The sequence below is a fragment of the Nanorana parkeri genome, unplaced genomic scaffold (genome assembly GCF_000935625.1).
Source record: "Nanorana parkeri isolate BGI_ZX_2015 unplaced genomic scaffold, ASM93562v1 scaffold3938, whole genome shotgun sequence".
NCBI classification, from domain to species: domain Eukaryota; kingdom Metazoa; phylum Chordata; class Amphibia; order Anura; family Dicroglossidae; genus Nanorana; species Nanorana parkeri.
Genome location: NW_017310205.1, coordinates 11,692 through 26,346, shown reverse-complemented (window position 1 = coordinate 26,346; position 14,655 = coordinate 11,692). Strand labels below are relative to the sequence as shown.

Below are 14,655 nucleotides of genomic sequence, written 5' to 3'. Positions count from 1 at the left end.
CCCCCCTCCCAGATATGGCAACACAGAAACCTTGACATATGACAGTGTATATCCCCCTGAGTTATGATGTTCCACTCGGCGTTTACCGACCCCCCTGAGATATGATATCGAAGACCCCTCAAAAAATGTTGGAGAGCCCCATCGCCCAAATATTACCAAGTAGACCGACCTTCCTCCCCAGATATGGTGGCCCAGAACCCCTCACATATGATATGAACGACCCCCTCAAATATGGCGGCACCAATGCTCACATTCCATCACACGTACCTGAAGTGGGAGACTTGCAGCGATCCAGGTCCAGGGACACGGGGCTGTCTGTGAGCTCTGTTAGACCTGAAAGTAGAACATTCCCATTAGAATAATGACAACGTGAGCCGCGGCACTTTGCCGTGCCCCCCTAGAGAACTCTTCTGCTCCGAGTACTTTCATCATGTACTTCCCCTGCACTGCCTCACCACGTGTCTACAAGAAATCACTATCTCCCGTTCAAATGTTTGCAGAAAATAAAGCAATGTTCCGCTAATGACAATCCAAGCTGCGTCTCGGGTAGCAGGTCCTCCTCGGCGGCTGGGAGATGAAAGGGGACTGCAATAGATTTTAAGGCGACATCAATTGAAGCTGAAAGCAGTAACTATGACTCATTAAACCTATTTGTTAGACATTGCGACTTGTGCTATCCCGGTGATAAAAACAAAGGCAAGCCCCTGTACGTGTACAAGGACTATACTGTGTGTGAAAAAGTTAGTACACCCCATGGAAATTGTTGTCTTTTTCAACCTATTTGAACCGGGAAACATTGGATCTTGATTCAGGCAGTGCCCACAGATAACAGTGATAGACGTAACCTAATGAGACACAACATCGATTCTTCATTCATGATCTAAATCAGTGCTTCTTAAAGTGTGTGTCGCGACCCCATATGGGGTCCCGCAAGTGAACAGGGGGGTCGCGATCTGGGCTCCAAGCAAGATTTTTTTATTTTTGTTTAATGTGCAGTGTAGTGTAGTTTTTAAGGTTGCAGCCCCCCCTGTGCACTTGGTAATTTAATGAGCATGTGCGCTCAGGAAGGTTTTTTTACATTGTCGGAGCTTCCTTTAAAGGGGTAAAGGGAAGGGAGAGGGGGAGGGGGCTTAGTAGTAGGTGGTAATGACACACTGACCGTCCGTTCACCGCGGTGGCAGGGGGGAGAGTTGGGGAGGAGGAGAAACACAGACTGACATTGGGAGGAGGGGGGAGATGAGGAGAGAGACACTGACCAATGCTGGGGGGGTGGAGGGGGAGGAGAAGAGGAGAGAGACACTGACTGATGCTGAAGAGAGACACTGACCGACGCAGGGGGGAGAGGAGGAGAGAGACACCGACTGATGCTAGGGGAGGGGGAGACACCTACCGACATTGGGGGAAAGAGGGGAGAGACACCGTCCGACGCTGGGGTCCCTTAAAAAGGTCCTCGGCCAAAAAGTTTAAGAAGGCCTGATCTAAATGAATACAAATGTTGACCTCATTTGGAAAAAGAAGGTACACCCCCACATCACCCACCACTTTAGATCCAGATTCGGGGCCAGTGATTAGGACCTCCTTAGGGAGTATGCAGGTGGAACTTGCCCAATGTAAACCTCAGATACGGTATCTCGGGTCTGGTGTTCTCTTTGCTAGTGACGTGTACCAACAGAGCTCTGAGGCCCTCAGAAAGAGTTGTGGATGCTTATGAGTCTGGCGGAGGATTTAAAAAGATCACCAAATGATATGCAATCAATCGTTCCACTGATGGAAATGTTATGGTTTAGGTTTGCTCTGCTGCTTCAGGGCTTGGGCAGCTCGCAGTCATCAAGTCCACTATACACCGTGCGTCGGATCATGCTGCGCTGGACGACAACGTGAGAACATCTGTCCAAAAAGTGGAGGATGAACGGGAAATGTTTTTTAACATGATAATGATCTGAAGCGCTCTGGCAAATCCCTCAAGGAAGGGCTCGTAGAGAAGACACGGAGGGCTGTAGACTGCCCTGATTTTGTTCCCGTTGAAATCTCGTAGGGGAGGTTTGGAAGGAGCAGAAACCTAAAAACATCTCGCAAGTCGCAACTGAAGGAATTTTCCACGGAGAAGCGATCAGAAATGTTGATGCTTCGGCACCGGTTGAGTAAAGTTCTAATGTTTGCCCGATCAAATGTTGAAGAAGTCAACGATTTCCACGGGGTGTATTGAATGGATCACGTGACTGTACCTGTGCATTGTTCTGATAAACTTCCAGAGGAGCTGCCGGCGTTACTGGGGTCCGGGGGTGCAGGGCTTGGCACACACAAACATCAGCAGGACGACTGCCCTTGCTTACCTGCACGCCGCAAACCAGGGGGAAATGAATGTAGTGCGTTATATTTTAGGGTTACTTGATCTGATTTTGGTGAACAATTTGCACCTCCTAGTGGCAATTTATTTGTGGCCCTTTGTTGTTGTTTTTTTAAAACATTTTGATGAGATGTTTTTTCGCCTAATTTTCGCCTAATTTTTGTCACAATGATGGTTTGTATTTGATTTACACACAGGGGTTATGCTGAATTTAAAGCTTAGATATAGGGCAAGGCTTAGGGCAGGGATGGCCAAACTCCAGCCCTCCAGCTGTGGTGACACTACAAATCCCATGAAGCATCTCTCTCCGGGAGTCATGCCTGTGGCTGGGAGAATCTTGCAAAGCCTCATGGGATTCGTGGTTCCACCGCAGCTGGAGGGTCGCAGTTTGGCCATCCCTGGCTTAGGGATAGAGTAATGGTACCCGCAGATGTGAGACAACTATCACCCAAACACGTCTATCAGACATTCCCATTTCACACTGTAGGGATGACACAATTAGGCCGATTAGAGGAGGCTGCCCCCTATCACTACTGAGCCCCCTGAGATAAGCAGAATCTAACCACCCACCCACCTCCTGTTTCCTGCATGTGGACTGGACGATGGGCAGGAGAACCTACTGTATCATGACAACCCTCTGGACCTATAGTCATCTAAGATTACCTTTAGCAAGAGGTTTTCAGAATGATGGGAAGTGAGACATCTACCCGTCCCTTCATATTAAAAGGAAGGACCACTATTGTCAGAACCCGGGGCCTCTGATGTGTCTGGCGGTGGTTCTACCTGCTGAGCCACCTCCGAACCTTGGATAGCTCCTTGCCTGATCTCCTGTGTAATCCTCAGGTAAACCTAGTTTCTGCTGAACTCTGAACTCTATGCTCCTCCCTTGAACTTCCTATTTAAGCCACGCCTCTGCACTTCCTGTTTGCCCGATTATTGTGCTCCTGACGATATCTTGCTTCCTGCTCCCTCTGTGATACAATCTACTCATATTGCTACCCGTGTACCGACCTTTGGCTGCTGATTCATCGACTACTCTCATCGTCTTCCGCGTCATACCGGATACCTTTGGCTGCAACACTTATGTACAGGCTTCTGTTGGCTCGGTACAATAATTAAAGTGTATTTCAAGCCAAAAGTTATTTTCAATTTTGGATTCACTGTCAGATTTTTACTGCATAAGATAATTAAGGGGAAGAGATGGCCAGAAGACTTGAACGGGTCCAAGTTTATTTTACAACCAGTAGCCAGGCTATCAAGTCTGGTGACCCACACCATGATCTTCCTATCCATTTATTTGCCACCATTGCCCAGTATTAAATCCCTGCCGAAAAGTGGGTTTTGAGCACTCGAAACACGTTGGCTGTTTGACTTCTTGAAGTAAAAGTACGCTTTTACTGGGCCCATTTAGGTCAGTTCTCAGCCTTCAAACGATCTTTAGCATATTTCAAGGATCCTTTGATTGACAGAAAGCTCCCTCTAATGGTTGGATCAGTACTCTGGGGTTCGGAGCTCCACCGACACATATAGCGACCAGGTTTTTATTGTGGTCTCTGTCCCCGCTAGGGAGATTCACCCAATATATTTTGTAATGGACTGAAAGTGAAGGAGAAGTCACAATGTTGACCTACCAGCACAACCATGCTTTCAATGGGAGCACTTTGTTGTGGTGACACCTGTCTAAGAGGGCAACTCTCTCATTTCCTATTATGTCTACAGGACAAGAAGTGGAGGGAAGTCTCCCCGTTGGGACACAGATGGCAATTTTTAACCATTCCCTACTCTGTCTAAAAATGTGTGGCCTTAGATATACTTTATTATATTTGACAGGAGACAGTGGTGTCACAAGGGGGGGTACGGCCCGCACCCGGGTGCCACCATTGGAGGGGTGACACCAAAATTAATGACAGTCATTTTGGTGTCACCCTCTCTGAAAAGACAGGCACTTGGTCATTGACCGAGAGCCCGACAGTGTGAGGAGAGAGGAGGGCACCCGGCGGCATACCTCATCCCGCCGGGTGAACGTCCCCTCCTCTCTCTGCCGGCGTCTATGACCAAGATGGCCGCCGGCAGGCGTCAATAAGATGACGCGCGGCCTCGGGGCGCCTCTGCCGCTCACAGGTGTCATATGCTCCTGGCCACCATTGCTGGTGAGAAGACTTGCGCTCTCCAGAGAAAAGTGATTTATGTCATGCTGTGCTAGGGGAGGCCGTATAATAAGAAAGAACAGGAGCACTGATAAGTAACGTCTACCTGAAGCTAAAGCTTTTATTTCTCTTTTGGATGGAGCAGGAAAGGACAAGTAACCCTGTCAGTTCTTTATTGTTTGTGTCTGGAGAGATTATCCCTCTCTAATTCTCCTGGTGGCCAGTCACCAGAACTGAAAGTGGTGGGAAGTCCGCTTGCGGTGACAACTAAATGGGGATTTCCCTAACTTTGGAGAGATTCCCTGTAAGAGACTTACCTGCAGATTGACTCCTGCCCAAAACCGTGCACCAGCATGCAATCCACTGCTGAAATTACCTGGAAAACGCACTTTAGCACGTGGACACGTGCATATGGGAACGTTTATGCGCAATAGTGCGCATGCGCGTGATGACGTCACGGCGGGGTGTCACCCGGTCTCCGCTCCAGGTGGCACCCGGCCTCGGGACGCCCCTGACAGGAGGCCATCTTACAGGAAGAGGAGTGGGATAGTACAGGTCATGAGGTGAGATCACATAGAACAGAACAGACAGTTATACGAGACTGTACACAAAAGGACGAAGTTCATGTTAGTACAGACATCGTCCATAAAACAAGTCACAAACGGGTTACAGTGTATACACATAATTATCCAGCTCGATACGGGCAGACACATTTCTATCGCAGCATCGCTCAGTTGCGAGGTCTAGCACAGCGTTCAGAAAATAACAACAAGCCAGCAGACTGCCGGCTGAGCTCCATACGTTCCACAAGCCAACAACAGAAGAACCCATGCAGGAGAAATGCGTTTTCATAAGATAAAAGGCAAAACACAAGCACCAAGCTCTGCCCTCCGAGAACTTACTCTGATAGGAAGTACGGATCCGTTTCGTTAAATCTGGGTAAAAATTAGAGAGGCCACGCATGCAAAAGTTGTCTGTGGAGCATGCCAGAACATCAGCAGATCAGCAGCAGCAGCAGCAGGCAGAGGAAAGAAAAACAAAACAAAAACAAAAGGTCTACGGTGAAAGAACGTGACATTCATAGCGGCCGAGGTGACCACCCACCACCAGCGCAACAACCATCAGGTAACAGATCTTTGGGAACAAGGGCGTGGATGTCAATAGTTGAAGTTATAAAGAGACTCATGATGCAACAATGACTCCGTGAACACAATAAAGGGGTCACTCCAGGCAAACTTTGATTCCAATTTGTGGTAGGTGCCAGAGAGTTCAATGACCATCTAAAGGTGCCCATACGCTGCACGATTCTCGTACGAGAATGGCGGGAAATCCCTCGATCGTACGAGAATCGTGCAGTGTATGGAAGGCGTGCGACCGTTTCTACTGTACGGTCGCACGTCTTCCGTCGAACCAGCAGGCTAGAAAACCGATTCTCGGCGAGTTAGTGGCCTGCTGGCTCGACAACTGACGAACGGGCCGGTGTGCGCACGCGCACACTGCCCGTTTGCAGTCATTGTAAGCCCGCCCCTCATTACAGTCATCAAAAGCACGCCCCTCAGGGGGGCGCGGCTTGCGATGATCGAGAGTACGATCTGCCTGTCCAAGATGGGCAGATCGTACGTTTTTTTAATCACTTTACAACCCTCGCAAGACTAAGGTCTGTATAGTGTATGGCCACCTTTACATTTTTCAGGGTCTCCAGGGGTGAGATGTCTTTGCTTGAGTATCTGGGCCGGCTCACCAGCTGCAGCCATTGTAAGGAGGTCCCACTCTTCCTACTGCATGTATAATATATTTTATAATAAAGGGAATGCAACGGGAGCAGTGAGAACACCGAAAGGTGGTCAAAACCAATTAAAAAAAAGCAAGGCGGCCAAAGAGAGAAGGGTAGGGAAATCTATTCAGCACGTCTTCCAAAAGACAGAAGAGTCCTCTGCACTGAAATATCCATTTTGAGTGGAATGGCCCTTTTAAAATGAACATGTGACCAGGCTGTGGATATTTAAGTATATAAATAGTCTTAAAGAGCAGTGAATGAACCTCACTGACTGCCCTCTGTAGCTACAGGCACTGTGGAGCAATTAGTTCTTAAAAGGAGAACTATGGGGGTCAGGGCTTTTCCCCATAGTTCTCCTATGGGTCACGGGAGAACACAAACTAGCGTCCTCCCGCGAACCAAAGCTCAGTATATAGCGGGCTACAGCTCGCGGTATACTGAGACGCCGCAGCCCGGGACGGACCTCGACAATTCTGTCTGGATCCGCCCAGCTGCGTGATTGACGTCTGGCTCTGCCTATCTGGAGGCAGAGCCAGCTGTGCCCGCCCCCTTTCCCAGTCCGTTCCTCCAGTCAGCGCTGGAGAATCGGAGCGGGAAGGGGAGGGGGAAATCCCTGCAGGGAGCCGTGAGTGATAGCCACGGCTCTCTGCAGGGAGATGATCGAGAAGTGAGCGAGCGCCGGTATGTGTGCGCTCACTTCCCGATCTAATGAGCCGACCTGTGACAGCCTCATTGTCACAGGTCGGCGCAGATTATGAGGCTGAGTGAAAATCACTCGCCTCATAGTTCTCCTTTAAGGTCCACAGCTGAAGCACTGAAGTTGTTCAAGTCCTATGCTCATCTACTCAGCTCCCCGTGCTTCCCACTCCTAGGGTTGACTCAGCGGCTCAACCAACCCTGCCCTCTTCTCACCGTGCCCCTGCCATGTCTTTACATTAGAGATTAGAGTGCTGGGAGGCTCCCAAGTCACTGCTGGGAATGGGAGGCAAGGTGAGCAGAGATGCAAAGGCACTGCAGGGGGGGGGGGAGCAGCAGGTGGAGCTGACTTGCTGAGTCACTGCTGACAGGGGGGAACAGGGTAAGCTGTGCTGCTGAGTAATTTTAGTTAGGGGCGTTTGGGATGAGCTTAGCCGTTGAGTCAATGTTGGCAGGGAGGAGCTGAGCAGCTGAGAACAGGTATCAGTGCTCCTGCTACAGAGGTCATTGAGGGTTTGTATTAAAGCTTATTTAGTCTAGGGATGCACCGATACCGATACTAGTAACGGTGCCGATTCCGAGTATTTGGGTGAGTACTCGTACTCGCCCAAATGCTCCGATACCTAGCACGAGTACTTCCTGTATCAGGAAGCCGGGCAGCGCATCATTACACGCTGCCCGCTTTCCTGATTGGCCCGGAAACGGCTCCATGCTCCCTCGTCACGGAGCCGATTTCCCGAGCCAATCAGGAAGCTGGGTACCGTGTAATGACACTCTGCCCGGCTTCCCGATTGGTCAGGAAGCTAGCAAATCCGGAAGCCGGGCGCCGTGTAATGACGCAGCGCCCGGCATTCTGATTGGCCGGAAAGGCGGCGTCATGCTCCATCTCATGAATCATAATATTAAGAAACTGACCTTAATGCATTAGTTTGTATTGCTGTAGAAAAAATGTGACCTGTCCCTTTAAGAAAAAGTATCGGTAATTGGTATCGGCGAGTACTTGATCAAAAGTATCGGTACTCGTACTCGGTCGTAAAAAAAAAAAGTGGTATCGGTGCATCCCTATTATTTACTGCTGGTAACATTTGTAAATGCTGAAATAGTCATTGTCTGGCCACAGGTCCAATTTAAAAGGTCAGTCTACCCAAAGAAATGGTTTCCATAGGTGCTGGCGGGTTGGTTCACCCAATGGCTTTCCAAATGACTTTTGGAATGATCCCAGATCGGAAAATCCCCAGCTTGGGTCACCTGTCACGGCTATTAGGAGGAGTTTTAATCACATATCCGAATTCCAGGAAGATTGTAACAGATGATCATTTTTTTCTTTATTTCTAATCTGTTCGTGTTCAGCCGAGGCACCAAATCCACACCGATCTCCCCAAAAACCAAAAGAAATATAAATAGATACAGACATGTAATGCAGGCAAACTGTGACTAATAGAACCAGTGACCGCACAACTACGAGTGACGCCAGCACCGGGAGATCCATTCACATCTCTACATCATCTCATGCTGCCGGTCACCGGAAGTCATGTGATCCGGAGAGCCCAGGTGTGACTACTCTCTGGATAAACATGCACGCTTGTGGTCAGAGTTACTTAGGCTTCCGAAGTCTTCATGCCCCCTACTGATACCAACCTGATGTGTGCCATGATTTTATGGTCAGCGTGCCAAATAAGGGGGCACGCTCTAGTGAAATGATAGAACCTGGGGAAGGGCGGGAGGGTCAAGCGCGACCTCGCCGTGACTTGCCTAGGAGCTCCCTGTACCCCTTCTTAAGGGGAGGAGAGCCGCCGCAACTCCTCCCACAAACACGGCCAAGTTACCTTGGCCTATTACTTGTCTGACTGGAGCATACCTGTCCATGCCACAAACATCACTTGGCGGTCAGATCTTATGACTGCAATGCCATATATGTGGTGTACAGGACGCCGGGGGTGGGTCCCGGATGGACGGTATATCCCTCCCTTGTTTAGGTGGGTGGTCCCGTTAAGGTCGCCTTGTATTCAGGGTTGAGGGGGTTTCCGGGTTCGGACTTCTAAGGGGAAACTGCTAGGCAGTCTTCTCAGAGTTGTTAATTATTACTACACGGGGTCCCGATACGGGAGGCTCAGAGAGATTTTTGGGTGGGACAGAGCCTCCCATCCCTGGCTACAGCCAGTTCTGGTAATGAAAGGGTTAACCCGCCAGCCAGGGGGTGTGTTAAAAAGGAACAGGAAGTCAGTCGGTGTCTGTGAGGAGTGTTTGGAGCAGGACACATGGCTGTGTGTGTGTTAGGCTGTGGGATACCGTCTACCGAGACACTGCTGGGGCACCTGTGTCCATACTGGAACCCTCTGTGAGCAGGCTGGCACTCTAACCCTGAGGCTGGCACTCTAACCCTGAGGCTGGCACTCTAACCCTGAGGCTGGCACTCTAACCCTGAGGCTGGGACTCTAACCCTGAGGCTGGGACTCGGTATACAGGCGCTGAGCCGAATCTTGTGTTTGCTGGCCTGTTGATTTTGTCATTCTGCTGAATATCCGCCATTTTTATTTGATTGTTTGAGGAAAAGAATAAAAGTTTATTTGCCGATACGGCCGGCGACGGGTCATATCCGCTCCCTGAATAATACAATACCCCTGCTTACCCCTTCATTGTCCTAACAACCTACACTATACAGTCAAAACTATGTGCCCCCCCTTCAAATGAATGGGTTCAGGTCAAGTGTACTGATAACGCTAGAGCATACAAAGACATTGTAGACCATTGAGCTCTTCCAGCCTTGTGGTCCCAGTTTTGGTGAAGACCCTTTTGTGTTCCGCCATGACTGTCCCCTGTGTACAAAGCCAGCTCCATACAGACACGGTGTGACCAGTTTGGGGTGGTGGAACTTGAGCGTCCTTCACAGAGCCCTCGCTCCTCGCTAAGGAGATGTGTGTTATCTCAGTCAATAAACAGCATTGACTTTACTATCCATGGAGTGCGAGTGACTACTTTCATCTATCTACATTTCACGCAGGCATCCGTTGTCACCACCGCACACCCACCCAGTTGGATTAACGAATTTCGGGAAATCGGGAATTCGGATTCGTGTGCATTCGTTTTAGCTGTAATTCGGATGCATCCGAATCTCCGAATTTCCGTCCGAATGTCTAGTAGCACTTCCAGGCATTTGTTACCTCTCACAGAGATCACGGTAACCCCACCCTGGTAATGCCTTCCTCTTCTTTTATCTCTAAAAGAAAAAGAAGTTATCTTGGTTCAGCCATCATCCAGGGTCACCATCTACTTCCTGGACTACCCCAGAGATCAGAGACGACACAATGATGTAAAATCCCGGAGCCTCTGCAGTTCAGATTAGATTTTGACTTCTACAAAGCTACAATGTTGCAGTGTGACCACTGGGGGGGGTGGGGGCGGGGACAGCCTCTAGATAGGCAGAGCCAGCTGTCACTCACGCAGCTGGGCGGATCTCGACAGTAATGTCGGGATCAGCTCCGGCATCTCAGTGTACCGCGAGCTGTAGCTCCCTATATACTGAGCCTAGGGTGACGGGAGGACGCTAGTTTGTTTCCTCCCGTTACCCTGAGGAGAACTATGGGGGAAAGCCTTAACACCATAGTTCTCCTTTAATGATAAAAGGTGGAGTTTCTGAAAGCTTCGACTATTGCCGTATATTGCGACATGTCAGGAAATAAAATAGATAAATGGTCACTCGCGCTCCAACTTGATGCAAAGTCAATATCCTTCATTGAGTGGGATAGTATCACATTTATAGCAGCGACGTTTCGGGAAACCAAGTGGCTCCTTCTTCAGGCAAACATTTCACGGAGACTTGTAAAGTAACTGACAGGCCCACTTTTAAGTTGTCCGATATTTTCCAGAGTGGAGGTAGGTAGCTCCTCCGAGACAGGCCTCGGTGTCCGTAGTGAAAATGTCATTGTAACTGTGCCATCGTGTGTGACCGGCTGTGCAGACAAGTCCAAAAGGACCAAATACTTCCCTCATCCTACGTTGGGTTCCTGCGCCTGCAGGCTGATCACCGCTCCAGGAACCAGAGCGTATCTTCCATCCGGCGTCTGCTTTCTCTAATGCGCAGCACAGTAAACGCAAGGGTACAGATGTGGGCAGCGCGATGCCGGCTTCCTGAGATGCTTTATAATTATCGGGGGCGGGGCTGCGTTTGCCGACATCTAATTAAAGCGCCATTTTCCTCGACGGATCTAATCAGCCTGCACAGAATCCTGCGTCCTGCAGCCTCTTCTGTCCATTACAAGAAGCAGATCTGACTGGAAGTCGCAGAAGCTCGAGACCTCGATTGACGGATTCATCCTCATTGTTTCCTCGTTCTGGTTTCTTGTTTTTCTCTTTCATGGCCATAGACAGTAAAAAAAAAAAAAAAATTCATGGGCTTTCTGTTCCTGTGTCAGGAAAGTGGCTCTCGGCTGAGTGCGGGAAGACCCGAGAGTCCGATTAATAGAAACTCGGAACAGCCGAGAGATTCATGGCCCACTCTGCTGGAGCCCGAGCCTTCTCTGTGCCGCGGGACTCGACTCTTCCTGGATCAACGCAGATTAACAGGAGGCACTCACCCGCGTGTTTACAAGGAAATATGAGCAAATACTGGAACCATACCATGGTGGGCATGCTTAATACTTCATCCATTCTCTTCTAACTGCTCAAAGAGGAAACTATCATCTCTTTACGATACATACACTGTATTGCCAAAAGTATTGGGACGCCTTCACACGCACATGAACTCTAATGGCTTCCCAGTCTTAGTCCGTAGGGTCCAGTATTGGGTTGGCTCCGCCCTCTAATGGCATCCCAGTCTTAGTCCGTAGGGTCCAGTATTGGGTTGGCTCCGCCCTCTAATGGCATCCCAGTCTCAGTCCGTAGGGTCCAGTATTGGGTTGGCTCCGCCCTCTAATGGCATCCCAGTCTCAGTCCGTAGGGTCCAGTATTGGGTGTGATGTGCGGCTTGGATGCGGCTGCTCGGCCATGGAAACCCATTCCATGAAGCTCTCTACGCGCTGTTGTTGCGCCAATCTGAAGGCCGCATGGAGTTTGGAGGTCTGTAGCTATTGTCTCTGCAGACATCTAAGTGACTCCTCTCTCTGTCCCCTGTATGGATATTTGGGAAAAGCTTGCTGAATGCTGAAGGCGTCAGCCAGCCTTAGTTTGGAACTTACAAAATGAATATGAGCTTTGTAAATCAGTAACTCGGTGTCATAAAAAATGACCTTCTGTTTCCATGTGCAGACAGATGACAAAAAATCTGCAGAATCCGTCTGCCAGATATCTCGAATGTTGCTTCCTTATCACCATTCCAGCAAGGATATGTGCAGAACTACCCTAAAAATGAGACCGGCTTACTGCTCCTATTACGTCACTGCTGATAATAGCAGGCAGACCCTCCCACCTAAGAACCGGGAAGTAGGAAGTGACCGGAATGGATTGATCAGTGTCTACAGAACAGGATCAGGAGGAAGTCTGCAATACTCCTTGCAGTGCAAAAATGTGACCTGGAGAGGTTTTTACCGCATCCATCGGAGAGATTTCCTTTCACTTCCTGTCCTAGAAACACAGCCGGAAAGAAAAAGGAAATCCCTTCCCAGGGAGTTGTCACTGAAGCAAGTGTAGCTTTACTTTGGGGTTGATTTATGAAAGTTCTGCCCCGCATGCAACCGGATGGATTCCATTTGCATGGTGTATAGGAATTCCCTATACTAGTCAGCACAGGGGCGTAACTAGAAATCACAGGGCCCCATAACAAAATGTTGTAAGGGGCCCTGTGATTTCTAGTTACACCCCTTGCAGATCCCACACAGCCCACCTGAGAGTGACTCTGCAGAGCCCACCATAGACTCTCTATGGTGGGCTCTGCAGGGATCTCAGGTGGGTTGGTCACACCTCTGCCCACCTCTTACCTGTCAGCCGCGATCTGCTGTCAGCCGTCTCCACCGCTGAGCCCCGCCTCCTCCTCCTCCTCTGCTGCCGCCGTTTACAGCATGTAACCAGGCAGATGCAGTGGCAGTAGTAAGAGTTTTCGACAAGACCAAGCGCAGTAGCTCAGTCTGGTTTAGCCCTCCAACTGGCAGTCACCGGATGTGACGGCACCAGTCGGAGAACTCGACAAGTCGGACCCTTCGATAGGACACCGGGCCGCGGCCGCCTCCACCACAGCGGCTGTGAGGAGGAACGCGCACAGGTTGTCGGCGATCTGGACAGCGGCGCGTTCCTCCTCACAGCCACTAGCGACTGACGCAGTTTTCGACTTACCTGTATCAATCACGTGGGGGGGTCCTCACACTCGCAGCATGTCGGTAATTGGCACTTTTGTCAGTGACTTGTGTCTTATAACTTCCCCGCGTGAAAATAGTGAGGGGTGTCCCGAGGCTGGGTGACACCCGGAGCAGTGTCCGAGTGTCACCCAGCCGAGACGTCATCGCGCGGCAGTATTCTGATACCTGCCGGCGGGCCATCTTGGTGATGGACGCCGGCAGAGAGAGGAGGAGACAGCCACCCGGCGGGATAAGGTATGCCGCCGGGTCCCCTCCTCTCTCCTGATACTGTCGGACACTTTTGTTCCATGACTGTAAGTCATTTTGGTGTCACCCTTCCAATGGTGTCACCCGGGTGCACCCCCCCCGCTTGACGCCACTGCCTCTTGCACATGTTTAATGGCATTCTTACATCAAAATGGCAGCACTGGAGTGCTTCCTGTTATAGACAGGAAAACTAGCTATTGCACTCGCCCTCTGCTGCTGCCAAGGGGGACCTGAAGTTCTCCATCAGGTCCTCTTCTAGTGATTGACAGCAGCAGAGGGCGGGTGCAATAGCTAATTTGCTATTGGCTATTGCAAAGTGAAATAGCCAATAAGAATCTAGCTATGCATTCCTATGGTGTTTTTTTTATTCTTGAGCGGTTCTCAAGCTGGGGGGTCGCTGTGTGATTTCTGCTGTGCTAGGTGAGAGTCCTCCTCAGGCCTCTCCTAGCGCAGCAGTGTCAGTTCTCCCGCAACCACGCCGCCAGATGTCGCTGCAGCAGCCGCGTCATCCCTAAATTTTACCATTGGGGGGTCACCGCAACTTGGCAAATGTTACCAAAGGGGTCCCGGCCCTAGAAAGGTTGAGAACCACTGCTCTAGGGGCGCTAGTTCTGTGAGAAAGGCATCCATCTGGCTATACACCAAGGTGGAACTTTTAAAAATAAACCCCCCTTAAGTGATTTCAGGGGAACGACGGGGCATCGAGACAAAGGTTTCTACCCAATATTATGTGGGACGGTCTGGGGCTGCCCCAATGACATTAGATTATCTCCTGATCCCATTGGAAACAGCCAAAGTAGAAAGCTTCCATCTAATGTCTAAGGATATCTTAAAGGAGAACTACGAGGTCAGGGCTTTTCCCTCATAGTTCTCCTCAGGGTAACCGGAGGACACAAACTAGCGTCCTCGCGTCACCCTAAGCTCATTATATAGGGAGCTACAGCTCGCGGTATACTGAGACGCCGCAGCCGGAGCGGATCCCGACAATTGTGCCGGGATCCGCCCAGCTGCGTGACTGACAGCTGGCTCCGCCTATCCAGAGGCAGAGCCAGCTGTACCCGCCCCCTCCCCCGTCCGTTCCGCCAGTCAGCGCTGGCGGAGCGGGGAGGGGGAAATCCAGCCCCTCCCCCGCCACGGGAGAGAGCCGTGACAGGG

At 50.3% G+C, this 14,655-nt stretch overlaps 1 protein-coding gene across 1 annotated transcript in view; it reads right to left on the bottom strand.

Annotated features, from left to right (window-relative positions):
• Positions 1-251: 251 nt before the first annotated feature.
• The window catches only part of LOC108803617 (syntaxin-binding protein 5-like), a gene marked incomplete at both ends in the record, with an annotated part of 25,599 nt that continues 11,195 nt past the window's right edge, over positions 252-14,655 (bottom strand). Inside the window, 2 exons of the mRNA XM_018575445.1 lie at positions 252-333; positions 5,397-5,468. Coding sequence (XP_018430947.1) covers positions 252-333; positions 5,397-5,468 — 154 coding nt within the window. The remainder of the gene's footprint in view (positions 334-5,396; positions 5,469-14,655) is intronic.